At 38.3% G+C, this 27575-nt stretch overlaps 1 protein-coding gene across 1 annotated transcript; it reads left to right on the forward strand.

Annotated features, from left to right (window-relative positions):
* The first annotated feature begins 395 nt into the window (after positions 1-395).
* LOC111219947 (double C2-like domain-containing protein alpha) lies at positions 396-27330 on the forward strand. The gene is made up of 11 exons (XM_022742816.1): positions 396-465; positions 4374-4732; positions 5538-5617; positions 6942-7016; positions 7256-7365; positions 10171-10297; positions 12465-12524; positions 16619-16818; positions 25112-25193; positions 25469-25565; positions 27194-27330. The coding sequence occupies exons 1-11, from the start codon at positions 434-436 to the stop codon at positions 27328-27330; spliced, it is 1359 nt and encodes a 452-aa protein (XP_022598537.1). The 5' UTR covers positions 396-433.
* The last annotated feature ends 245 nt before the right edge of the window (positions 27331-27575 follow it).

Raw genomic sequence — 27575 nt, forward strand, 5'->3', positions numbered from 1 at the left:
GTGGTGGTGGTGGGGGGAGATGCAGGAGGGAGTGAGGCGAAACAGTCACATGCACAACAGACTGTCAAGGAATAACTCCCTGCTGCCTCTCTCTCTCTTCCACCTCACTCCTTCTATCCTCCTCGTCCTCCTCCTCTTCCTCCTCCGGCATGCCGCTCTCCTCTCTCCCCTCTCCGCTCCCTGTTTTCATCTCAACTTGAACTATTCGTGCATTTAATTTTTAATGATACGTGTAGAGCTGGCTCAGTCCTGCTCTCCCTCTCTTCCTCTGTCTCTCTTCCTCTATCTCTTTTCCTCTCTCTCTCTCTCTCTCTCTCTCTCCATCACTCTCTCTACTCTCCCTCTCCCTCTCTCTCTCTCTCTACTCTCTGCTCCTCTCTTTGCCACCTGTTAGTCTCCCTCTCCTCTCCGCACTGGAATCCCCTCTTTTTTTATGAGGAGTTTCACACTTGCGCTATCACTGAGGTAAGTCAACATTTCATTCTTTTATTCTGAAAAACATCTAGGTTGAATCTGCTGCCAAGGCTGGGAATGTTGTCATTCATAGGTATTTTTCCCCCTTTTATTTCACTGCACAAAAGGCACTTTTATGCACTGTTTTGTACTTGTCTGTCTATTTGATTCGTGTATGTGTGTGTGTTTTCTTCGGCATGAGAGAATGAAAACTAATGCAGTAAAAACCAGGCTGGCAGACGGACACCTTTATTCTGCATCATTCTCACACAGCAGACAAGTGCAACATGTGGCAGTCTGTTTTTGTATCATTTTACCTGCTCCTTCACTTTTTTTTCACACTTTTCAACACAGAGACATATGAGTCACACACTCTCTGTCTCACACATACACACACACACACACACACACACACACACATTGAAGTTTACTCATCCTTGACAGCTTGAAAATAACTTGGCTCTAATTGACAAGTGCTCACTGTCACTGTGGTTAGCTATAAATGATGTGCTGACTATCAAGCTCTAATGAGTGGCTACACTTTGCGGCACTGTACTATACCATCTGCCTGTCAGCCAGCAGCTTGTTATTTAAAGGTGAACGGAGCCCGCTGCAGGGGCCCATTGTATGTAGGACACAAGAGAAGAAGAAGAAAACCAGCCGAAAGAGAGGGAAAGAGAGATCCTCACATACCTACAGGTGGAATAATGGTGTCTGAGAGAGATTGACGGAGAGATGGTGATAGAGAGTGGAGACGAAGAAGAATGGTGGATTAGTAAGGTGGAGATGAGAAGGTAGAGGAGGGGGCTCGAGGGAGAGAGTCCCCATGCCTGTGATATGACTCTAATGTAAAGTGAAGGAGCTAAAACAGGAGGAGGGGAGGCACAAAGATATTCCTGACTGCTGGCTTCTGGCAGCTTCATTCCTCCCTCTTGAAGCTGGAAACCTATGTAACCTCACGGATTTACGTACAAGGGCGCCATGCATAATACACTGTACTGTATATGGTTGCATAACTAACAGCCACAGGGTTGCTGTATGTAGCTGCTGTGGACAAGTTGGGCCATTATCTTGTAGCTTCTAGGAATTATGTAAAGTAGCTCAGCCATGTGCTCCAAGGCTAAGACTCATGTATGTAAACGAGCGTTAGCCACATAGAAAACCTGTGAAGTGTGAGGGTGAAATATGTACCCGATTATTTTTGAGTGTGCACTACCACACGTCTCAGCAACAAGATGATGATGAAAAGAGAAGATGAGAGAAACATTCCAGCTGGCAGCATGAGAACGATCAATCATGAGCTCCCCCGGGAGCTTCTGCTTCCCTGCGAGCTGCAAGCCACCAGGCCTGCCGGTTGTAGGCTACGTGTGCGGCTGCTACTGATGCTGCTGCTGGTGCTCAGGCGTCTCTGGCTTACGGCCACATCTGCTAGGACTGGGAGGCGACTGACTGCGCACATTATATCAACAGACACTCACCCACAAGTCTGCAACAGCTGCACAGCATGTGTGTGTAGTGAGATGAATTAATGATCTGACAGAAGTGTATCTGTATGTACGTCTGTCTACATGCTTGTGTGAATGTATTGCTATTTTTGTGTGTGCCTATTTGAGGGATTATATATTACTCATAAGCGCAATCATTCTATCTACTCATCCGCGTCAATTAATCTTTCAATCAATTCTGGTCATAATCATCATCATCACAGGGAGTTTCATTAACTTGTTCTCACCTTCTCCTCATCTTGCAATCTTCCACTTAAGATTATTTCCTTCTGTGGGCGGCTTCAGTGTTGTTTTATTGTTGTGGGAGACTGAAATAATATACTCTGGCTGTGATAAGCGCCGGTTTATCTCTCTACATTCATCCACCTCTTATTTGAAAAATCACAGACTCTCGTCCTGAAGTGCATCAGTCTGAGGTTATCTCTGCGCTACTTAATTGAACAGTGTTGAACTCTGACCAGATCTTCTTTGCTTCAGAAGTCATTAATTGTGCTATTCTGGTCCATAGTGGCACCAAAATGGCTGCAGCTGGTTTTCAAAAGGCAAGATGTCCATCATTTTCCATTCCAGAGCCAGCACTCTGTCAGAGTCCTTTCAGTCAAATGAGTCCAGGAAGTTTGCATGCTGGCACACCGCGGTGTATTTCAGAAGTTTGTTTCATCTCCAGCCAAGGAAAAGCGGGATGAGCTGTGATGTGCATCACACACTGTTGTGCTCACAGCAAAGAGACCCGACCATACATGACAAATGACCCTCACTGCTTGTTATTCTGCTGAAGGTCAACAGTCAGAGGCAACAATTTCAGAGACACTTAAGCCAGGGAACCATTGGTCATGTTGACTTCATTTTAAAGACTGAAGGGTCTGAAATTAATCTGTTTACTGGAGCACAGCGGTGCAGTGGTTTGCACTGTTGCCTTAGAAAGAAGGAAGTAAGAAGGTTCTGGGTTCAAACCTGCAGACTGACTTTGTTGGAGTTTGCATGTTCTCCTCATGCCTGCATGCATGGCTCTCCTAGTCTGGCTTCCTCCCACAATCCAAAGACAAGCAGGTTAGGTGTATTGGCGACTCTGAATTGCCTGTGAGTGGTTGTTTGTCTCTTTGTCAGCCCTGTGATAGACCTTTCCAGGGTTTACCCGGCTCAATGTCAGCTCCAGACCCCCTGTGACCCTAAGCCAGGCCACCAGTTTCCCCTCTGTTTCCACTCTTTATGCTAAGCTAAGTTAACTGGCTGCTGGCTGTAGCTTCATATTTGTGATACAGACATGAGAGTGGTGGCAATATTTTCATCTAAGAGAGTGAACAAGTGTAGGTAGAACTATTCCTTTAATATGGATGCAGGTCTGAGATGATCCATTCCTCTAATGAGTGGATGAGGGTCGTTAATAAAACACTTGCTCTGATTTTCCACTTACTTCTTTTTGTGGGGTTTACTTTCAGATCATTCAGACTAGTGAGTACTAGTCTGGTGGCTAATCCTCTTTAAAACCTTTCCAAACTTCGCAGACATTCAACCAACAGATAACACAGAGGAAGCTCAAATATTCACTTCTCTGTTTCAATTGTTAAATGCAGAAAGAGCAGAATGCAGTCCAAGCGGGGTGGGGGGGCATTGAGGACAGAACGCCCCCTCAAGGCCTGCTGTCTTTAGACAACAAAAGCTGTGAGATATTTGTAATCCACCCCCCTCTTATTTATTTTGGGAAGAGAGCAGACACATCAGCCTTGTGGTCAACTACACTCCCAGCTTCCACAACTTTATATAATCATCAGGACTCTTCTCTCCCTCCGAGTACAGTGAAGAGCGATCCACCCTGTAAAGACTTCATCCCATAATTACCTGTCTGTCTATGGAGGATTGTTAAGTACTTTAGATAACACGCATGCCTCAGCAGCTCACACGCACTGCAATTTCACTAAGGATGATTAGGATACGGGGGAGACCCCTATTGTCCATTATCCTTTATCCACCCTGATAGGCTTGAGTTTATTCAGATGTAGTCAATTGAAATGCAAATTTGTGCGCATCCTCAGCTGTATTTTGTCATCTTATGAGTAATGTCTTTCTTTCTCCAAGTCCTAATTATGTTGAAGGAGTTTTCAACATGACAGCAGTTTGAGATAAAAGATTCATATCACAAGTTCTTATTGTTGACTATATGGCAAATGAGAAACTCCCATTAGGTGTGATGATATCTCAGAGATGGCCAGATGCAGGAAAAGATCCTATTCATCACAAGTCATCTTATTAAGCTCACTTTGTGTCACTGGGTATTGCAGAAGAGAAATTGGGAACACAGCTCATATCTGTGGATCAATGTCTTCGCTCTTGCTGAGTCTGAATGCATTCCAAAGTTTCAGTTGTTGAATTGCTGAAAAGAAATGTGATTTAAATTTCACGTCTCTTTCCCTCTAGCCCTATGACTGTGCGAAAAGGAAAACGCTTAGGCATCTCCATCCAGGAGCACATGGCCATCGACGTGTGCCCGGGCCCCATCCGCCCCATCCGTCAAATCTCTGCTTACTTCCCTCGTCTCTCACCCACTTCTTCCTTCTCTGAGCCGCTCTCGCCCAATCAGGTGGCAGCTCCCACCACACTCAGCCCTGGCACTGCAGGTCAAGGGGAAGGGGCAGTTGGAGGGGGAGGCGGCAAAGGGAGCAGCGGCCTGTTGTCACCGTTATTAACAGGGGGGGCAGGTGGAGGTGGCTCACTGTCGGCCATGAGCAGCATGGACACCTCCATTGAGATCGACAGCTGTGACAGCGATGATAACAGTGAGTCACCTGAAAGTAATGACCTGGTTTCACTGAAGCTTCTTGACAATAGAAGAGAAATTATTTCAACACTGATATGAATTTGGGAGAAAAGGCCTAGCACAGAATTACTTATCATTGCGACGCCTCAAGATTTCTGTTCTAGCACAAGTTCACAGTGATAATGAAACAATGGGTCTTTAACGAAAGTAAACCAAATCAGGTTTCTCATTTCTAGCTAACGACCATTGAGATTATTGGCTCAAGTGACAACTATGGCAACTATAGCTTGCTAGCATAAACTAATGCTAACACTAAAGCTTAATTAGTTGGTTAAAAATGCCATGTCCAGCTGAATTTTAATTGTTTCCAGCTGATTTGTTTAAAATGGAGGGCCCTGTAAAAGTGGCCTTAAAGGAAAAATTTGACCTTTTGAGAACAATTTTGGAAGTTTGATATCAGTTAAAACCACAGTGTAAAAACAACAGTTGTGGTTATGCATCAAACTATTTCTTGGCCAGGCAAAGTTTTTACTTTTCCACACAGCTATGTTAGCTGTTTGCAACTGTTTCCAGTCTACTGTATGTGCTAAGCTAAACTAACTGCTGGCTGTAACTGTAAGTTTATCAGTTTCAGTCTCATTTCCCATAATGTTGAACAGTTCCTTTAAACTAACAAAGTGTTGAGGCATGGAGACAGTTGCTGCTGGTCCGTAGGTTGTGTTTCCCCCTGCCATCATTCTCCATCACTATTCCCAGCAATGAAGTCATCAGGACAAAAGCAATTAACAATGTAATTGTATGACTTCTTATTAACTGCCTTCCAGCCTCCCTGGGAACATTAGCGTTTGACCTACTGTATGAGAAAGCCACCAGCTCCTTACACTGCACAGTCCTGAGAGCAAAGGTAAGTACTCTCCACTGAAAACTCCACCAGAACCACCACAGGTAGTTTGTCTTGCACCAATAGAAAGTCAGTTCTACTGAGAATAAGTTATCGTTTAACTTTGTGTCAGTTGTGTTCATGTGTTCAACCTATGACACCAAAGATCAAAACTACAAATTCTGTTTTTAGCCATGCTAGAGGCATAGCTCCAGGGATGATAATGTCTTGGTTGGCGCACTGCTTTGGTCCAAACTGAAATATCTCAACAAATAGACGATGGCTTGCCATAAAATTGCAAAGATATTCATGGTCCCCAGTGGATGAATACTTGTGAGTTTGGTAATCCTTTGACTCTTCAAGACTTTCCTGCTGTAAAAAATAAACTTGTAGGTCATCTACGCAAGCAGATTATTATTATTATTATTATTANCCACCACAGGTAGTTTGTCTTGCACCAATAGAAAGTCAGTTCTACTGAGAATAAGTTATCGTTTAACTTTGTGTCAGTTGTGTTCATGTGTTCAACCTATGACACCAAAGATCAAAACTACAAATTCTGTTTTTAGCCATGCTAGAGGCATAGCTCCAGGGATGATAATGTCTTGGTTGGCGCACTGCTTTGGTCCAAACTGAAATATCTCAACAAATAGACGATGGCTTGCCATAAAATTGCAAAGATATTCATGGTCCCCAGTGGATGAATACTTGTGAGTTTGGTAATCCTTTGACTCTTCAAGACTTTCCTGCTGTAAAAAATAAACTTGTAGGTCATCTACGCAAGCAGATTATTATTATTATTATTATTAATTATTATTATTATTATTATTAATTATTATTACATTTTATTGTTTGATGACCTCCAGTGGCCATAAGAGACATGATGGGAGCAAATGTTAAATAATAGTCAACATTATTTCTTTTATCTATGACCATTCCACAGCCTTAACTGCATGTTTACTATTGTAACTACGACAATGAACCTAAACAACCTACACTGGCCACCATTAGGTTGACAGTTTTCGTGAAATGTCTCAACAACTATTGTACTTTTTGTTTAGTGCTAATTAGAAAATGTTAGCATTCTAACACATTAAATTAAAACAGTGAACATGGCAAACATTTTACCTGCTAAACATCAGCATCTGACCATCGTCATTGTAAGCATGTTAGCATGCTAAAATCAGCGTTTACCTCTGAGCACCCCTGTGTCTAAGCAGAGCCGCACAGAGCACAGACATTTCAGTTTTTAATCCTTAATGTTTTACATTGTTTTAAAACAGGCTGTGAGGTCTCTGCATTATGTCAGATTAAAACATTTTATATCCTCTCTGTCTGTGTCTATAAGGGTCTGAAACCGATGGATTTCAACGGTTTGGCTGATCCTTACGTCAAGCTGCATCTTCTGCCAGGAGCTTGCAAGGTCTGATTTTATTATCAGAACATCATTTTGATTGAAAAAGATCATCAGAAAAAGAGTGCACACTTAATTCATTCTATAATTTTTAGAGTTTCAGAGACCAGTAAATCTGCATTGAGGCAAAATGAACTTGTAGCCAGTAAGCATTTGTTTTTCCTGTTGCAGTTGTTTGCTGTTTGCAGCTCTTGGAAAAAGCTTGGGGTTACATTATTGTTTTCCTCTCCCCCTGCTGTGATTTACAGGCCAATAAACTGAAAACCAAGACTGTTCGCAACACGCTGAACCCTGTGTGGAACGAGACACTCACTTACTGTGGAATCACTGAGGAAGACATGTATCGCAAAACACTCCGGTAAATGTTTACTGTAGAGGCTTTCTCACTCTTGTCCGCCTCATTTCCTGCCTGTCTGTTCTTTTTTTCCCATCAGAAAGTTGACACCTGCTTACAAAGGATTTCTTATCCTATATCTCAATCTCAGAGTCTTTATCCTTTCTCTGTTTCACTATGTTCCCTCTCTCCTTCCATCTCCGCTGATTCTTTGATCCTCCTTTGTCACCTCACCTTCGTTCCTCCCTGTCCTCACATCTCTCCTGTCCACAAGGATCAGAGAAGATCTCCCCTCATTCCTTCTAAACCACCCTTTTCTCTTTTGTCTTTCCTTCCCTCTCTCTCCCCCTGCCTTTCTCTCTTTCCAAGTTGCAGTGACAGATTGAGGTCAGACTAAGCACTGCAGGGTGTTTTAATTTCATTGACCCCCTCCAGAGGTGACAAAAGCTGCGAATTGTCTATGCCTGTGACTAAAACTTTGCCATGGCACACGTGGGATTTAAATAGGATCGACGGTTGAGGTCTCGGGGGAAATTAGAGAAACTGGCCCCACCACTGGCCTACGACACGGTGTTAATTCAACAGAGGCATTTAAAGATCAGGAGACAGAAAGTTTGACCTATTGAGACACGTAAACATGTTGAAGTTGTCCCCTGCAATGAACTGATCTTACAAATTGTTTGCCAAGTTATTTTTTTCAGGGACTGAATGTGACCACCTTTTCACATACATAAATCTTTATTATGAATAATCCATCCCATAGTTCAGCCATCTTAGGGCCGTTCTTGTCCCTAAGAATGTGACTAAAAAGGTTTCTTTCCAGACTTACAAAAGAAATCCATCACAGGAAAGGTAGGTTTTCCAATTTCTCCTCTGACAGCAGCTTCATTCGACCAGAACTCAATGCAACCAGGAGATACGCCACATTTTGAAAAAAGAGCTGAAGCCATATTTTTTCTAGCCTGGAGAAACTGCAGCTACATATTGTTTTTACTTCTCCAACTTCAAAGCTGCAGCAGTAGGTAACAAACTGCAGCTTATTCTCTGAGGGTTCATAAAACAGAAATGTAAGAAAATGCAGATCTTACAGTATCAGAAGAGTTGAAATTGCATATTTATATTCCCTTATGATGACGGGATAATTCTACCTTAATATCTCATCATATTGACCTACTATCTCATCATCTCATCTAGTTATCATATCTAGTTTTGACTTAGTAACTTAATATTTTCACTTATCTCAGAGATACTAAATCAAAATCATGAGATACTGAGTTAAAATTATGAGATACACAGAAAGAATGAGATAGAGAAAAATTATGACTTACTAAATAAAAATTATACTCAGTCACAATTGTGACCTTTTATTTCATAATTTTGACTTCATAAATCAATATTGTGACTTATTATCTCATAAATTTAAGTTACATTGATTCGAAGCCGCTCACACAGTTAGACAATGATCCATGAATTCCCATGTTCTCGTTGTGAGCAGGTGACTGTCTGTGACTGTGGCCGTCCACTCTGGTGCCCACAATAACATGAGATTTCTCTCCCTGCTTTACTGACATTATGAAATCTTTTTGATGCAGGAAATGTGTGCATTACTTCATGCTGTGTAACTGCACTCGTTGACCAATCGTACCTTCACCCATCGCTCCATCCTCAAGCCCCTTTGATCACAGACTTTGCTTGTATATCTATTGGACCATCTCTTTACTCTCACCGCTGACTGACTCGGTCTCTCTTTATTCTCCTCTGCTCTCACTTCTTTTTTGCTTCCTACTCCAGTCTTTTCTGTATTTTTTTTCATTCCATGTTCTTTCTTTCCTATTTCGCTGCTATTCGACTCTGAAGAGTTCTGGCTAATAAGCTACTAGACTAGAAATTACTTCTAGGGATGTCAACCCATATCTGGTGTCCCCAGGCAGCTGGCCTCCTGCACCTTTCACATTTCTTGCAAAGCAATGTTTTATTACCAGAAACTGAAGGTAGTAGGTGACTGCAAGGTTTCATTCCTATGGTTATAAACTCAGTTAGAAGTCAAGTAAAACAGCTGATGAAAAGGAAGCATGTTCATATCTGTATTTCTCCTCTGCCAGATGCATTCTTAATTTTCCTCTCCTCCTCGCATGTCTTTCATTCACATTTACATAAAAGACAGACAAAAGCAATCATGCTGGATTCCAGTTAACCTGCAGCATACTGATTTTTTCACATCTGCCTATAGACATGCACATTTGCGCGCATAAATGACTCTTCACGGACACACACACATGCAAATTTAAATAAATTCTTCAGTTTTTATCTCTGCCTCTCACCCACGTCAGTCCATCCTTCGCTCGGCAGCTTTTGATTTCACATATGCAGCCTCCCTCCATCGCCTTCACTCCTCTCTGCTGCTCCCACCCACTTACGCATTTCGAGTGACATAATGGCAGGTGCAAAAGTTTGCCAGGCCCATAAATATGGATTGAATTAACCCTGCAGATGCACTTTCACACTATCTGAATTCCCATGGGAGGGAAAGAGGTAATTACTGTGTATACAGATGCTGGCTTTAGACATAGGTGATTTCTCTGACTGTGTGCTCTTTAATGTGGGTCAGGTTTCTGTCAACAATTTCCTTCCCTCATTATAATATTGTCACAACATTAAGAATAATTGAATGAGTCATAAAATGCTGTTGTTTGACTACCGCCCTCCCTCACAAAAGCACACCATGTTTCCCTTTCTCCTCATCTTTGTCTCTCGCTCTCTCTCATTAACCAACACCCCCCACCCCCCTGAATCCTACCCCCACCCCCCACCTCTGTCTCTCACTCCCAGGGTGTCCGTGTGCGACGAAGACAAGCTGACACATAATGAGTTCATTGGGGAGTCGCGGGTGGCCCTGCGCCGTGTGAAGCCTGACCAGACCAAACACTTTAACATCTGTCTGGAGCATCCGCCTCCTGTGAGAAGAAGAGCAGAAGAGAGGGGGAGCAGAAAGAATAAAAAGAAGGATAGGAAAGAAAGACTAAAAGGAAGGAAAGAGGAAAATGAATGTGTATGATGAGAGAGATAAATCACTGGAGGGTACAGTAATACTCAATATATTAAGGCTTCCTGTCTTACTCACATTCTCATCTTTTAAAGTAGAAAAAAAAGATGGAGGAGGGGCAAAGGAGGACAGGAAATGCGCCAACAGGGAGGCATTAAAAATGTCGATATACACTACCAATCCACTTTCATGATGACCACACACCTGGGACTCATGATAAAACACCAATGTGTCTGCCGTATAGATCGAAAAAGCACTGGACAAATGCCTCTCAAAAAGGTGCTGGACAACATGTCCCAAAATACCTAAACTCACTCAAGATCACGCCCCTTTATTTGACATTAAAGACTGATCAATGCTGATATTGATATGAGAGTAAACGGAAAAAAACAGGCTGATTTGTAAATATTTAAAGCAAGGATCCCTCAGATATGTTTGATACTGTTTAAGAAAGAAACAGAACAGTGAACCTCGACTGAAATGACATTCTTATGAATAATGCTAAATAAATCAGCTGCAGTGGTACCACTTTCTAATACAGCACTGTTTATTACAAATTTTCAAGTTGTAATTAATGACTTTATTAATGGTTAATAAATAATTAACGAATGCTTTATAAATAGGAACAAAATTTGGGTTGCCATGTTGTGAAAAAAAAAAAACCTAAACTACTGTCTTTTCTATTTGGTAATAATGCATTATTAAATGTTGGTAATCAATAAATGCTTAGTAAGTTCTTAATAAACTACTTTGCAGCCAGATCCTCTGCGGCCTTTTTCTGGAGAGTGAGGGTTCATATGGGCCAATCAGTCAAAGGGATTTTTTTCACAACCTGATGACCCCAATTTTGTTTCCTATTGATGGTTTATAACTGATATATGGAGCATTAATACATGATTAAGCTGTTAGTAACAACTTATTTCTTTACAAAGAGTGTGTTGTTAGAAAGTTGTATGGCTGAATTAAGAAAAGTCATGGTCTAATATGCATAAAAATCATCCTGTGCAGATACTTTACATGGCCTAAAGTATGTGGACAAATATGTGGACACCAAAATATTACACCCATACATCATTCCAAAGCCACAGGCCTAAAACTGCTCAAGTCTTTGGAGAAAGCTTTCCACAAGATTTGGGACCTAGCTTCAGGGATTTGCTCACATTCAGCCTCAAGTGCTTTAGTGATTGTTGATGGGCAATGAAGCCTGGCTCACAGTAGCTGTTAAAATTCATCAAAAAGGTCTTGCTTATGGTTGACGTCAGGGCTCTGTGCAGACCTGATCTTCCACACTAAACTTGGAGAAAACCAAAAGAAAAACCAAACTGTTGCCACAAAGTTTGAAACATACTTTTGTCTGAAATAAGGTTTAAGAGCCCAAACCAAGAAAAACAGTTCCAGTCCAAAAGTAAACAAAGGACAGGTGGGTCCGCATATTTTTGGCCATACAATGTATAATGGATTAAGCCAATATCAGCTGGTGATATTGGTCCACTGACATAATTGAGATGATTATTGCCTCCTTTACAAATTACAAATATAAACTAAACAGAGAACAGAGTATCACATCTATTCTTACAGCCCACAAATAGCTTTTTGTGCAGGCTAAATGTCAGCTGGGTCACACGTGGGAAAAGGGTACACAGTAGAGTGGAGGAATAAAAGGTGAGGAGAAAGAGCGAGAGGAGAGGGGGGCCGGTGGAGTGTCAATAGAAAGAGAGAGCGAGAGAGATGAGAAACAAATGGATTAAAAAATAAAAGTGGTGGAGAGCGGGGGGCATGTGTGTGAAAAGAGGCAGGAGGGTGCTGGGTTTTTGTTCTTTATGAGTTGGAAAGGGCTGTTGGTATTAAATTGGCCCTCTGAGGCCGGTGGCCACTCTGCGATCAAACGCTAAACCCCCTTCTGTCATCCTGCGAACCAGACACTGTGTCAGACCTGTAATTTTCAAAGTGGCCTCACCCTTGACACGTCCATGTCTTCCTCTTCAATCTTTCCTCCTTTAAGCTGCTTGTATGGCTTTTCTGTCAGTCATACCTCATATTATTTATCTCTTTCTCTCCTTTTTGCTCTCTATACCTCCAGCTGGCATCACCAACTGCGATGAGCACAGCCCTGAGAGGAATCTCCTGCTACCTGAGAGAGGTGAACGCATGACTCCTCTGTCTGTTTTGGTCGACGTGACCCTCCTTCCGTCTGTCTGTCCACTCAGAGTCCAGCTTCCAACCTGTGCTAAAAGACTAGACCCAGGTCACCTTGTCCAGTATGAAACTAAAATGACTAAATGGCTCCAAAATATTTTCTCTGTGCCTTGGATTTGCTCTGATCTATGGCAAGCAACATTCTTAGTAAACCAATGTTACCATTAATTAAGCAAAGTTAATACACAACATTCAGATGATTGTTTGCATGATTTGCACATACTTTTATATTTAATTATACCCAGACTTGCCAGTTAAGATGTGTGCCATTAAAATCAAAGCAATTAGCACAAATTGAGTACACTAATACTTCAAATCACTGCTAACCATCTTGCAAATCATGTTAATGTATGTTGTCTACTGTTCCAGGAAATTTTTGGTTTCCATTCCTTTTCTGTGAGACACAAAAATCAATTAAGTCACTTGAGTGATGTAATCCATTAAGCCAGCATTAATTTATTGTTATGAGGTAATTAAGTGCAATAGCCTACATTTCAAATCACCCTGTGGTTAGACTGGTTAATTGAGTTTGATTTTTGTATCACAGAGAAATGAATTACAAATAATGGCTGCCTAATGTATTAATATCTATGTAGCCTTATTTCACTGTTGTAGGTGGTCGAGGTGGAGCAAAGTTGCAAATGTATATTGCATATTATGTGAACCATTCCTGGAAGACATTTCTGAGTATAATTACATCTTAAAAACCTTACTTTCTTAAAAAACTAGGAAAAAAGTCTGTCCGTGCAGTAAGAATACTGTATTCAATGAGTTTTTACTTTTAGATATTTTTGTAAATGCTCTAAAAAGGAGAAGAACTGTGAAAATGTCATAGAGGTCAGATTTTTTCACCTTCCTTAAAGAAATTAAAGATTTAAAGGACTCAAGTACAGATTAAGTAACTTGATAAGAAGAAGATTTTGTGCACTGGAAATGTATTATATTTTAAAAGATCACACAAAGTAACTATAGTAACTAGAGCTGCTGAGTAAACAGTACCATATTTACCTTTGAAATTCGGTGAAGTAAAAGAGTAAAGTAGCAGTACTTGAGTAAATTCACTTAGTTACTTTACAACACTGAGTAACACAAGTGGAGATGAGTCAGTATTGTCATAAAATTTGCAAACATTATAATGAGAGAATGTCTGACATTTTGACTTGATTAGAGCCATTGTTTGATTGGCCAAGTGGATTAATTGACCAATCATTTCAGCCCTAATAGTTCATTTATATAGTGGTCCATGTGTTTATGTAATGCTACTACTTCATGACTCAGCTCAGCTTGACTAATCTATTTGAGATTAACCATCTATATTGTGTTTGTCCATACTGTTTATTGTATTTCTTAATTTAATTTAATTTAATTTGATCTTTTTTACCTTTTCCAATGTATTCTTTATATTTATCCACAAATTTTCCATTACTCATGTTTTTTAACAAAACATGAATAACATTAGCCACTACAAGCTACTTGTCATACCAGACCAAATAAGGTTGTAGCAGCAAAACCTGATTGGTCGATAGTGGGTTTTTTTTATTATTACATATGAATTCAATCTTTTATTATATTTTATTTTTTCTTTAACAGGTCATAAAAATTTAAAGATGATTTCTAGTAAATAACAATCTTAGTGTCTCAGGTTTTTTAACCACAGAGATGATTTTAGAGCCAGTTGTCTCATCATATATTCTGGTAAAGCACGGAAGCAGCTAAACCCAAGGACCAGTGTAGTCCTTTAACTTCATTGGAGTTAAACAGCTGCCTCTGTGTTTCTCACCATATTTAGGGTTGTTTAATGTGTCTGCTGATCATCCCGTTTTCTTGCCTTGCAAACCCACCCACAAATTCATCTCATTCCCATTGATCTGTCACTGTGTGTGTGTGTGTGTAGCTGTGTGTCGCTGTCTCCACGCTAATGCCTGTTTATTTCCACCTCCCTAATGAGTTGCTCTCTATCGATCTGTGAAGGTCTGAGCTGTTTTATTTGCAGATACCTGGTACAAATTATCCTCACAAACTGCGAGTTTTAAAGTCTCCTACTCGTTGGCGACAGATGGTGAATTGACTGTTGGCAGTAATGATAATTCCCATAGAAAAACAGAGACAAGGATAGGGAAAAGACTGAAAAGAGAGAATTAGGAGAAAGAAGGGGCCAAGCTGTTGAGACAATTAGAAACAGAGAGGGAGGAGCATGCAAGAGTGTAGGGTGTGTGGCATATTGATCGCCTTGACTGCGTCCACCTATTGCCTGAAGATAAGACTTAATGAGAGATGGAGAGAGCTAAAGTAGAGACATTTAAGGAAAAATACGCTACAGGAGTAATGGAATTCATATTAAAGTTATATTATAGGCAGTAGAGCAGAGCCTTCTCCAGTTTCTGTGGTGAAACAACACAGATAACTCGGCTGAAAATCCTCCAAACATGCATCTTTCCTATAAATAACATACATACATTGGTGCTGTTGGCCATGACGGTGAGTCACGCTCTTGTGAGAACATCGTCTTCCCCTTCTTCACCCTCTGTCACTGCTTCCTCGCTTCTTTCATCTGTCACTTTGAATCTACTCAGTTGCTCTGCTTGTTGTCAAACGCTTTGCTAACAGTTTGATGTTGTCCATGGAAAATACTCAGGCCACAAGCGACAAAGTGCATTAATATGACTTAAAGGCTGGGGCTTTGGTTTTTTTTCCTAGACAGGTCTTTGCCATCGGACCGACTGCACTCCTGTTTTGTTCTCAGTGACAGTGATAGCTGGCTCTGTCTCTCAGCTGTGGCAGATGAGCTCAAATGTTAGATGAATGTCATAGTGCTCTTTAGATGAGTCTGCTTATGAATGACAGAAGAGAGATGAGCCACATCACAGCAAGAAACACAAAGTACATTTTAAAGCAAGACCATGTAAACTTTGAAAGAAGAAATGACACATTTTTCCTCTGAATTCAAAGCTGAATTCATAGACAATAAAAGTCACCCAGGGTCGATTCAGTACCCTCAGGGCTTTTGCAGCTGCAGCCTGTATGAACAGTAACATATAGTAGCTAGTGTGTGGAACCTATAAATGATAGATATTGCTGTATAGTGAACATTACTGACTCCTTTTGCTGACTTGATGATACTTCTTCACTTGTATTTCTGTTGGTATGCTACCGGACCAGAATAAAGGGGTCCAGATAAAGCATCAGGTTTTGGGTTGGGTTTGGGCCATTTTGTTGTGTGTTTGTACAGAGTTGGACCAGGTCCAGGTTTAATGATTTTCATTTCTTACCTCTTGGATGTTATGTGTTGCAAGTAGACATGCAATAGCAAATGGGATGAGTAAAAGGGCGTAGACAATGCATTGCATTAGCCTGATAAGCGAACGGTCAACAAATGAAATAAAGCAGGACCATAAACTTGAGTCTCTGTGGTGTTTTGGGTCTTGGCAGGTTTCGGCAGTAGCAGTTTGGTTCAGACTGGACAGGTCTTAAAGTCGGGTGGAATTCAGCTGGAATTGTGTTTTAGGCCTATACAGAAGTCTATACTTTCACAATGTTTTAGCATTCATCCTGTCAACTTGTGGCAAATGTAGCCACTGTTCACCAAACGTTGGGCTTATTTTAATATTTGCTGTGCCCCAATAGACAAACCTGCACAGTGTTTCAATGGTTTATTTTCACTGCAGCTTTAAACCTACATCAATTGATTTTTTGGTTTCAGTAAAAACAACACTGACATATTATCACCTCATTAAGTTGATATGTCGAGTATGTTTACAGACAGCTATGGCTTTTGTCCAGGGTTCATCAGTATGAGAGACCCCATTACACTTACTCATTTGATCCACAGGTAATACATAAAAAATATTGATTGCAGAACAGTATGAATATTATTGCCTGTTTCATCAGCAGGTCATGGCACAAGGCTCTGATGCATCATGTTCAGGCATCATTTTAACTCTGAACCTTAAGTCACTAATTTACCAGCTAGTTGTGCAGCTCATGCACCACTTCCCTGTTATTTTTCTTCCTATCTGTTATGTTCCCTCTCTCCTTCAGTGGGAGACAGAGCAGCAGAGAAGTCTAGAAGAGCGAGGCCGTTTGCTGCTCTGCCTGCAGTTCCTCCCTCCGGCCAGTGATAGCGATGTGAAGGGCGAGGCCAAGGAGAGGGCTCGTGGTGGGCTGTGTGTGGGTGTAAAACGCTGTGCCCACCTGGCAGCCATGGATGTCAACGGCTACTCAGACCCCTACGTTAAAACGTAAGGATGACGTCAAACCTCTGACTGAAAGCCATGGGATTTATATGCATTGTTGTATTTGATTAAATGAAGTGGAAAAATGTTTGTACATTAATGAAAAACAAATGATTATTTAACCATCAAATTTAGCATTTAATTGGACACATTTATAAGATGAATACACAATACACACAGCTTAGACTGATGGACTGTCAATTCACGATACTAATTTCACTAATTTCCACATGACCTATCCAGCTTCAGTCTCCCCTCCACCATATTACCTGTCGTTGGCTCATATTGACTCCATGAATCACCTTTTGTTGTCCCTCATGAATGATATATGACTTGAGTTAACCCCCACATAAGGTAATGGTGATAGATGAGAGCAGCTTTCACACAAGTGGAAGCAATTGTGAAATATATCACTCATTCATCAAGATAATGAGAACAGTGTGTGCGTGTGTATTGGCAGCCTTCAAAGTGGACTGAAAGGCATGACATGATCTAATGTTATGGGCGTATTGTATCTGTAGTGTATAGGAGATGCCAGATTAGGAAAAGTCGGGTCGGGTGCTATTGTTAATATTATAGAGGTCCTCTGGAGTTTCATTACTCACTGATGAAAGAAAAGCAATACTGTGTGTGTGTTTGTGTCTGTGCTAGAGAGGGCAGAAGGTTCCTGGCCTGAATGATGCACCCTGACAGAAATGGACAAATGAGCTTTAAAATCCCCTTCTTCTTCTTCTTCTTCACTCTGCGTACTCCTGAGTGCTGGTTCTGACTTTGAGTTTGTGTCTGGAATAAGAAGAACATAAATAATCTCCCATCACGAACATAAACATGCACATAAAGGCGAGCATGCCACCATGCTCATCTCACCTCAGTATACACTCAAAGTAAAGGGCTTAGGTTTGGTCTCAACACTGGTAGCGATGCAACAACACCGCAAACCCTCCAAAATAGAGATATAAGCTTTTAAATGCCGTCAACCAAAAGGTTTATTAATATAAAAGAACTGAATTTACATTCAGCAATGCCCATATGCAAATGCAATATATGGACGTCAAAAGCTGCATAGTATAATAAGGCATTAAATATCATTAAAACGTCATAGTGTCATAAGGCCTAAAATCAACAAAAAAAACATCACAATATAATGAGCCATAAAAATGTCAAAAAACGTCATAGTATAGTAAGCCATAAAACGTAAAAAAAAACGTCATAGTACAGTAAGGCATAAAATGTCATAGTATAGTAAGGCATAAAATGTCATTAAAACTTCATAGTATAGTAAGGCATAAAACGTCATAGTATAGTAAGGCATAAAATGTCATAAAAATGTCATAGTATAATAAGGCATAAAATCGTCAAAAAAACATCATAGTATTGTAAGGCATAAAACGTCAAAAACACTTTATATTATAGTAAGGCATAAAAAGTCATAAAAACGTCATAGTATATTAAGGCATGAAACGTCATAGTATAGTAAGGCATAAAAAGTCATTAAAACCTCATAGTATAATAAGGCATGAAATGTCATAAAAACGTCATAGTATATTAAGACATAAAACGTCAAAAAAAAACTTCATATTATAGTAAGGCATGAAAAGTCATAAAAACGTCATAGTATAGTAAGGCATAAAACGTCAAAAAAAACTTTATATTATAGTAAGGCATAAAAAGTCATAAAGACATCATAGTATAGTAAGGCATAAAAACGTCATAAAAACGTCATAGTATGGTAAGGCATAAAAAGTCAAAAAATGTCACAGTATAGGAAGGCATGAAACATCATAGTATAGTAATGCATAAAAAGTCATAAAAACATCATAAAATGTCATAGTATAGTAAGGCATATAAAGTCATAAAAACGTCATAGTATATTAAGGCATAAAATGTCAAAAAACATCATAGTATAGTAAGGCATAAAACGTCAAAAAATGTCATAGTATAGTATGGCATAAAAAGTCATAAAAACGTCAAAACATAGTAAGGCATGAAATGCTGTAAAAAAGTCATAGTATAGTAAGGCATAAAATCGTCAAAAAACATCATAGTATAGTAAGGCATAAAAAGTCATAAAAATGTCATAGTATATTAAGACATAAAACGTCAAAAAAAACTTCATATTATAGTAAGGCATCTCTCTCAAATTGAATCGAAGGCAACTGGACTTGTATTTGTCTGTGGAAGATGTTTCGCCTCTTATCCAAGCGGCTTCATCAGTTCATCATGTATTGGTCTCTCTAGTCCGCACTAGTCTGACTCTTGGATAAGAGGCGAAACGTCTTCCACAGACAAATACAAGTCCAGTTGCCTTCGATTCAATTTGAGAGAGAGATAACTATGACCTGGACGAATGACAACATTCACAGACAGATATAGTAAGGCATAAAAAGTCATAAAAACGTCATAGTATATTAAGGCATAAAACGTCAAAAAAAACTTTATATTATAGTAAGGCATAAAAAGTCATAAAAACGTCATAGTATAGTAAGGCATAAAATCGTCAAAAAACATCATGTTATTGTAAGCCATAAAACGCCAAAAAATGTCATAGTATATTAAGACATAAAACGTCAAAAAACGTCATAGTATATTAAGGCATAAAACGGCAAAAAACGTCATAGTATAGTAAGGCAAAAAAAGTCAAAAAACCATCATAGTATAATAAGGCATAAAATGCAAAAAAATGTCATAGTATAGTAAGGCATTAAAAAGTCAAAAAATGTCATAGTATAGCAAGGCACAAAACGCCAAAAAATGTCATAGTATAGTAAGGCATGAACGGCATTAAAACATCATAGTATAATAAGGCAGGAAATGTCATAAAAACGTCATAGTATACTAAGGCATAAAAAGTCATAAAAACATCATAGTATATCAAGGCATAAAACGTGATAGTATAGTAAGGCATAAAAATTCATAAAAACGTCATAGTATAGTAAGGCATAAAATCGTCAAAAAACATCATATTATAGTAAGGCATGAAACGCCAAAAAATGTCATAGTATAATATTAAGGCATAAAACGTCAAAAAACGTCATAGTTTAGTAAGTCATAAAAAGTCATAAAAACATCATAGTATAGTAAGGCATGAAAATCGTCAAAAAACATCATAGTATAATAAGGCATGAAATGTCATAGTATAGTAAGGCATAAAAAGTCAAAAAAAGTCATAGTATAAGAAGGCATGAAAAGTCGTAAAAACGTCATAGTATACTAAGGCATAAAATATCATAGTATAGTAAGGCATAAAAAGTCATAAAAACATCATAGTATATTAAGACATAAAACGTCATAAAAACGTCATAGTATAGTAAGGCATGAAATGTCGTAAAAAAGTCATAGTATAGTAAGGCTAAAAAATCGTCAAAAAATGTCACAGCATAGTAAGGCATAAAACATTATTAAAACCACATAGTATAAAAAGTCATAAAAACGTCATAGCATAGTAAGGCATAAAAAATCATAAAAACATCATAGTACAAGAAGGCATGAAATGTCGTAAAAATGTCATAGTATAGTAAGGCATAAAATGTCATAAAAAATTCATAGTGTAGTAAGGCATAAAACGTCTTTAAAACCTCATAGTATAATAAGGCATGGAATGTCATAAAAACATCATAGTATAGTAAGGCATAAAAAGTCATAAAAACGTCATAGTATACTGAGGCATAAAATGTCATAGTATAGTAAGGCATAAAACGTCAAAAAAACTTCATATTATACTAAGGCATGAAAAGTCGTAAAAACGTCATAGTATAGTAAGGCATAAAAAGTCATAAAAACATCATAATATAGTAAGGCATAAAAAGACAAAAAACGTCATAGTATAAGAAGGCATGAAAAGTCGTAAAAATGTCATAGTATACTAAGGCATAAAATATCATAGTATAGTAAGGCATAAAAAGTCATAAAAACATCATAGTATATTAAGACATAAAACGTCATAAAAACGTCATAGTATAGTAAGGCATAAAAAGTCATAAAAACATTATAGTATAGTAAGGCATAAAACGTCAAAAAACTTCATAGTATAGTAAGGCATAAAAAGTAATAAAAACATCATAGTTTAGTAAGGCATAAAACATCAAAAACACTTTATATTATAGTAAGGCATAAAAAGTCATAAAAACGTCATAGTATAGTAAGGCATAAAAAGTAATAAAAACATCATAGTATAATAAGGCATAAAATGCAAAAAAATGTCATAGTATAGTAAGGCATTAAAAAGTCAAAAAATGTCATAGTATAGCAAGGCACAAAACGCCAAAAAATGTCATAGTATAGTAAGGCATGAACGGCATTAAAACATCATAGTATAATAAGGCAGGAAATGTCATAAAAACGTCATAGTATACTAAGGCATAAAATATCATAGTATAGTAAGGCATAAAAAGTCATAAAAACATCATAGTATATTAAGACATAAAACGTCATAAAAACGTCATAGTATAGTAAGGCATAAAAAGTCATAAAAACATTATAGTATAGTAAGGCATAAAACGTCAAAAAACTTCATAGTATAGTAAGGCATAAAAAGTAATAAAAACATCATAGTTTAGTAAGGCATAAAACATCAAAAACACTTTATAGTATAGTAAGGCATAAAAAGTCATAAAAACGTCATAGTATAGTAAGGCATAAAAAGTCTTAAAAACATCATGGTATAGTAAGGCATAAAACGTCAAAAAACTTCATAGTATAGTAAGGCATAAAAAGTAATAAAAACATCATAGTATAATAAGGCATAAAATGCAAAAAAATGTCATAGTATAGTAAGGCATTAAAAAGTCAAAAAATGTCATAGTATAGCAAGGCACAAAACGCCAAAAAATGTCATAGTATAGTAAGGCCTGAAATGTCATTAAAACATCATAGTATAGTAAGGCATAAAAAGTCATTAAAATGTCATAGTATAATAAGGTATGAAATATCATAAAAACGCCATAGTATAGTAAGGCATAAAATGTCATAGTATAGTAAGGCATGAACGGCATTAAAACATCATAGTATAATAAGGCAGGAAATGTCATAAAAACGTCATAGTATACTAAGGCATAAAAAGTCATAAAAACATCATAGTATATCAAGGCATAAAACGTGATAGTATAGTAAGGCATAAAAATTCATAAAAACGTCATAGTACAGTAAGGCATAAAAAGTAATAAAAACATCATAGTATAAGAAGGAATGAAACGTCGTAAAAATGTCATAGTATAATAAGGCATGAAATGTCATAGTATAGTAAGGCATAAAAAGTCATAAAAACGTCATAGTATAATAAGGCATGAAATGTCATAAAAATGTCATCGTATAGTTAGGCATAAAACGTCATTAAAACCTCATAGTAAAATAAGGCATGAAACTTCATATTATACTAAAGTATAAAGAGTCATAAAAACGTAATAGTATAGTAAGGCATAAAATGTCAAAAAACGTCATAGTATAGTAAGTTATAAAAACATAAAAAATTAAATGTCATAAAATAGTCATAGTATAGTAAGACATAAAAAGCCACAAAAACCTCCTTGTATACTAAGGCATCAAAAGGCATTAAAAGTCATAGTATAGTAAGGCATAAACACTTATCAAAACAACACATTAAAATAAGGCATAAAAATGACATAAAAATTCAATTCAGTTTCATTTAAATTTTATTTGCATAGCACTAAAACATAATACAAATTTCTCTCTTCGCATTTTACAGGGGAAGGTCCAGACCTTATTTTTTTATAGAGAGAAACCCAACAGTTTCCACAATGAGCAAGCACTTGATGACAGGGGGAAAGAAAAACTCCCTTATAACAGAAAGAAATCTCCAAAAGAACCAGTCTCAGGGTGGGTGGCCGTCTGCATTGACTGGTTGTCATATTATAGTAAAGCACAAAAAGTCATAAAAACGCCATAGTATAGTAAGGCATAAACAGTCGTAAAAACGAGATAGTATAGTAAGTCGTAAAAATTCATAAAATGTGATACTACATTAGCTATAAAAAGGCATAAAAACAACATTGTATGGTTAGGCATAAAAATCTAAAAAACATCATAGTATGGTAAGGCATGAAAACATCATAGTATAGTATGGCATAAAAATATCATAAAAAAGTCATGGTATAATATGGCAGAGGCATAAAAGGCATAAAAATGTCATAAAAATGTTATATTATAGTAAGGCATCAAAAGTCATAATAACAATATTGTATGGTAAGGCATAAAAACATCATCCTATGACAAAGTATAAAAAGTCCTAAAAACAACATAGCATAGTAAGGCTTAAAAAGGTATAAAAACAACATAGTATATTAAGGCATAAAAACATCATAATATAGTAAGGCATCGAAATGCAAAAAAACGACATAGTACAGTAAGGCATAAAAAAGACATAAAAACATCATAGAGTAATAAGGCATAAAAAGTCATAAAAACATCATAGTATAGTAAGAAAAACAAAAATCATTAAAATGTCATAATACAAAATATTAAAAAAACATTATAGTACAGTAAGTATAGTAAACTCCAGACAGAAAGGCCCCAGGCCTGGGAAATCATAGTATAGTAAGGCATAAAAAAGTCATAGTATAGTAAAGCATAAAAAAGTCGGTTAGTGTGGTCAGTTAACCTAATGTGTATTTCTTTGGACTTAGGGAGAAACCTGGAGTACCCAGACAGATCCCACGCAGGCACAGCGAAAACATTCAAACTCCACAAAGAAGGGCCCCAGGCCTGGAGTTCGCACCCAGAACCTACTCACTGTGAGGTGACAGTTTTATCCACTGCACCCTCAAGTATAGTTAGGCATAAAAATTCATACTATAGAAATTAATAAAACAGTAATAGTATAGTAAGGCATAAAAAGTCATAGTATAGTAAGTCATGAAAAAACACCATAGTATAGTCATGGCATAAAAACGTCATAGTATAGAAATGAATAAAACGGTAATAGTATAGTAAGGCATAAAATGGGCCATAGTATACTAAGGGATTACCAGTAAACCTAATGTTCATGTCTTTGGACTGCGGGAGGAAGCCGGAGTACTCTGAGAGAACCCACGCATGCACAGGGAGAACGTGCACACAGAAGGGCATCTAGACCAGGGTTCGAACCCAGAACCTTCTCACTGTGAGACATTATAACCACTGCAACACCATGCCACCCAATAAATAAATCTTTGTATTGTAAAACATAAAAACCTCATAGAATAATAATAATAATATGACTTCACTCTAAACATAGTGCGAACAAGTTCACTCAAATATCTATAGGAAAAATTCTATCCTCCCAAAATATTGGTAGGGACATGTCCCTATTGTCCATATGCAAACTTACACCCTTGCTCACTGTCTACCTTCTCCTTTCCCGTCATGCCTCAAGCTCAAGTTTTCCCCCTCCTTCCTTACATCCACTGAACCTATACATACATCCCTCACACATCCACAGTAATACATCATACACCTTGTTTCATTTTGGATGCGTGCTTGCATCTTTGCCCTTTGGCAGGAGCTTTTTCTCAGATGCTTTGTTGTGTCTGAGAGCGAGTGGGAACATACGCTCCCCGAGCTGTGGGTGGTGGGTGGAAAGCGAATGTGAATAGAGATTTTGCCACGCTCCTTCCAGCTGGCTTAAAAATATCCCAAGAATTTAATGACAGCTCGCAAAGGGATGCTGAGCTTTTTCAATCTGTGTTGTGTTGGTGGAGGAATTACTGATCAGTCCTCACACTTACACAGGGCTATTTTCACAAATAATAAATAAAAACATTTAATGACTGTTAGGACATTTTTATTATTATTTGCTTGCCTTCTGAGAGTTAGACGAGGATATTGCTATAACTGTTTGTTTGTTTAATAAGAAGCTAGCTTAGCACAAAGATTGAAAACAGTGAAACAGCTCCTAATTATTAAGATTATTAAGTGTAAAAATGCCATTCTGTTCCCGGAGTATGGAAACTGGAGACTTGAAATAGCCAAAAAATAGGCACAGTAATGGTCCGCTAAACCACATTGTGACATTTTTACAATTATTCTTATAAGTAATAACTTTTTCAAATCACCTTTCAGGGGAGAAGTCACTATGAATGTAGTAAAAGAGTGACATAACAGGAAAATACACCAAATCTGCCCATCAATGACTGCAACTCCTGGGTGAACGTAATTATCTATATGTCCGATCTTATTCTGACCTTTAGTCATAGCTGGTATGTGCAGTTGCCCTTAGTGCTTTAATATTCCTTTTAGCAGTAGCCTATCTGTTTTGAATGATAATGACCAGACTCATATATGATGGTATCACATTCCTCTGTCTCAGGTATCTCAAGCCAGATGTTCACAAGAAGTCCAAGCACAAAACAGCAGTGATAAAAAAGACTCTCAACCCAGAGTTTAATGAGGTAGCTATCCGTGTTTGAGTACGTGCATGTGAATAAATGTGGAAGTGAGAAGCACATTTGCAGTGGCTGAATGTAAATAGACAAGCTTATATTGTCCTCAGAGACACTATACTGCATACAAAGTTTCTGTAAGACAGCCAATTACAGTTTGCACATTAATGTCTTCTGCTTCATTAGTGAGTATTTTAGAGGTTTGTATGTAGAGGTGTGTAGGTGTGATCTTCTGACCTCTGCTCTTGCCCACTCATCCCTTTCCCCTCTTTGTTTCCACCAAGGAGTTCTTCTATGAAATCTCCTTCTCAGAGTTAGCCACCAAGACGCTGGAGGTCACGGTGTGGGACTACGACCTAGGAAAGTCCAATGACTTCATAGGTGAGTTGACACCACAAGCATCCAGCAATTAGTAAATTCCTGCTGGCGAATTTTGGAGCACTGATTGGCCACTTTATGAGCAGTCTAATAACATTGTACCCATGGCAGATGTTGCCAAAGATATTTTAGGATGTTCTCTATTGCTATCATCGGAGTGCAGCACTGTGTGTAATTTGCAATGTTTAGTCGCCAAAAGGGCGTTAGTGACATTTTGTCTGAAAATGAGCTTCACACTATACTTGTTCTGTGAGTGGGAGTAAGTCATTTCACAATTTCAATAACTTTTTGCTTCTACTTTTTCTGGGAAATTTTTCTTTCTTAAAGTAATTACAGGTTAGGTCTAGGGTTTTTCATTACTTTTTTTTATTTCCAGAAAATCCTAAAATAAAGTCAAAACTGGCAGTGTGTTAGTCTGTCTCTCAGTACTTTCAGATTTCCCATCCCTGTTCATGGCACGTAATCCCAAGTCTACACTTGTTTCTACTAGAGGTAAATCGTTAAAAACAGGTACATATATAGTTTACTTAAAAAAACAAAAAAAAGGCTCAGTCGTCTCTTGAAACTCCTGGGCAGTTGGGTAGTTCTCAGCACAAGTCAGTCAAACAGGAGTAGTACAATTGTTGGGGACTATTTTCATCTATGGATATATAAACATTTTGTGCTCTGGTGAGTATCTCCAGCAGCAGGACAGTGTCTATTTGGAACTGAGTCAAACAGTTCCCATGTGGATCATAATGAAGGAACCTGTGTTCGAGTGCAGTGGTGTGGCTCACTGATTTGTTTTTAATCGTTTTTAGAGGTCTGCAGCACAGAGGAAGAAGTTATTAAGCTTTGGCTACACAGACAACACTTGTTGGAATGATATTGTTGATTTAGTTTTTTTCAGGGGTTGTTGAGAAGTAGAAAAATACAGAAAATCACCAGATGTAGTTAAGTTTCTATTGAAAGAGAATACTTCCTTGCTATTGAACTCAATTAAAAACATGAAAGTATTAGTCAGTCGGTGATGACAGGAAGGCTAACCTGACTTAACTTTGTTCATTTTATTTTGTAATTTCCACATTTTTCTCTGAAACGGTCCAGTTTTAACCCTCTCAGGTGTTTGAAGATCACATGCAACAGTGATCCGGTTTCAAAAACGGTATCTCAGTCACTTTTATTGTGGGTACATCTTAAAGAGGCCACTGCGAACATCTGATCTGAACATCATATCTGACCATTTTTGTAATCATTAGACGCCTTGGGTCTCAGCCTTTAATTTCTTTTGAAAGAGAAATGGAAATATATTCCTTTCTATGAATAACCACACGAGCAACTAGGGATAAAAGACAACAAAATATGCAATTACTGCCAATACAACAGCGCAGTAGAAAATAACACCATCTAGAAGATTTTCAATAGACCCAAAAGGTGTCGGTTGAAGCTACAGCTAATTACTCTCCTAGCAATACACAACCTATTTAGGATCAAAAGTAATATCAGACAAAAACACTAATGCCAGCATGCCATTCTGGTAATACGTTTTGTTCACTTTTTTTTTACCTGCTACTCGCTGTTTGTCTATTAAACTTGAACTTTCCTCTCTGCATAGATTGACCGATATTATTTATTGTCTCTGCACTTGTCAGGGGGTGTGTCCTTAGGGTGTCACTCACAGGGAGAGACTCTGCAGCACTGGATAGACTGTCTGAAGAACAAGGGCAAGAAGGTGGAGCGCTGGCACACGCTGACCAACGAGCTGCCTGGATCCACACTGCAGGAATGAACTGAGCCTCTTCCACTGCACTGACACTGGAGAGACTGCCTGAAGACTCGGGATGGGAGACGTTTCATCGCATGCTCTGAGGATTTTCTGCATGTCTATGATGGATTCATATCCTACTTACTTTGTGTCATAAATGAGTTAATAATTCATAACAACATACCCAAAGGGGTCACATGCAGAGATCAATACTCTAATCTCAGATCTAAATAGACCTGATGCAAATCTGGGAAACCATCCCTACCACA

This window comes from Seriola dumerili, unplaced genomic scaffold (assembly GCF_002260705.1).
Source record: "Seriola dumerili isolate Sdu_G_001 unplaced genomic scaffold, Sdu_1.0 BDQW01000068.1, whole genome shotgun sequence".
NCBI classification, from domain to species: domain Eukaryota; kingdom Metazoa; phylum Chordata; class Actinopteri; order Carangiformes; family Carangidae; genus Seriola; species Seriola dumerili.

Coding starts and splice junctions, on each gene's coding strand:
- LOC111219947 (XM_022742816.1), top strand. CDS start 434: ATGAGGAGTTTCACACTTGCGCTATCACTGAG. Junction 7,366..10,170: donor ATGTATCGCAAAACACTCCG/GTAAATGTTTAC, acceptor TCTCACTCCCAG/GGTGTCCGTGTGCGACGAAG. Junction 25,566..27,193: donor AAAGTCCAATGACTTCATAG/GTGAGTTGACAC, acceptor TGCACTTGTCAG/GGGGTGTGTCCTTAGGGTGT.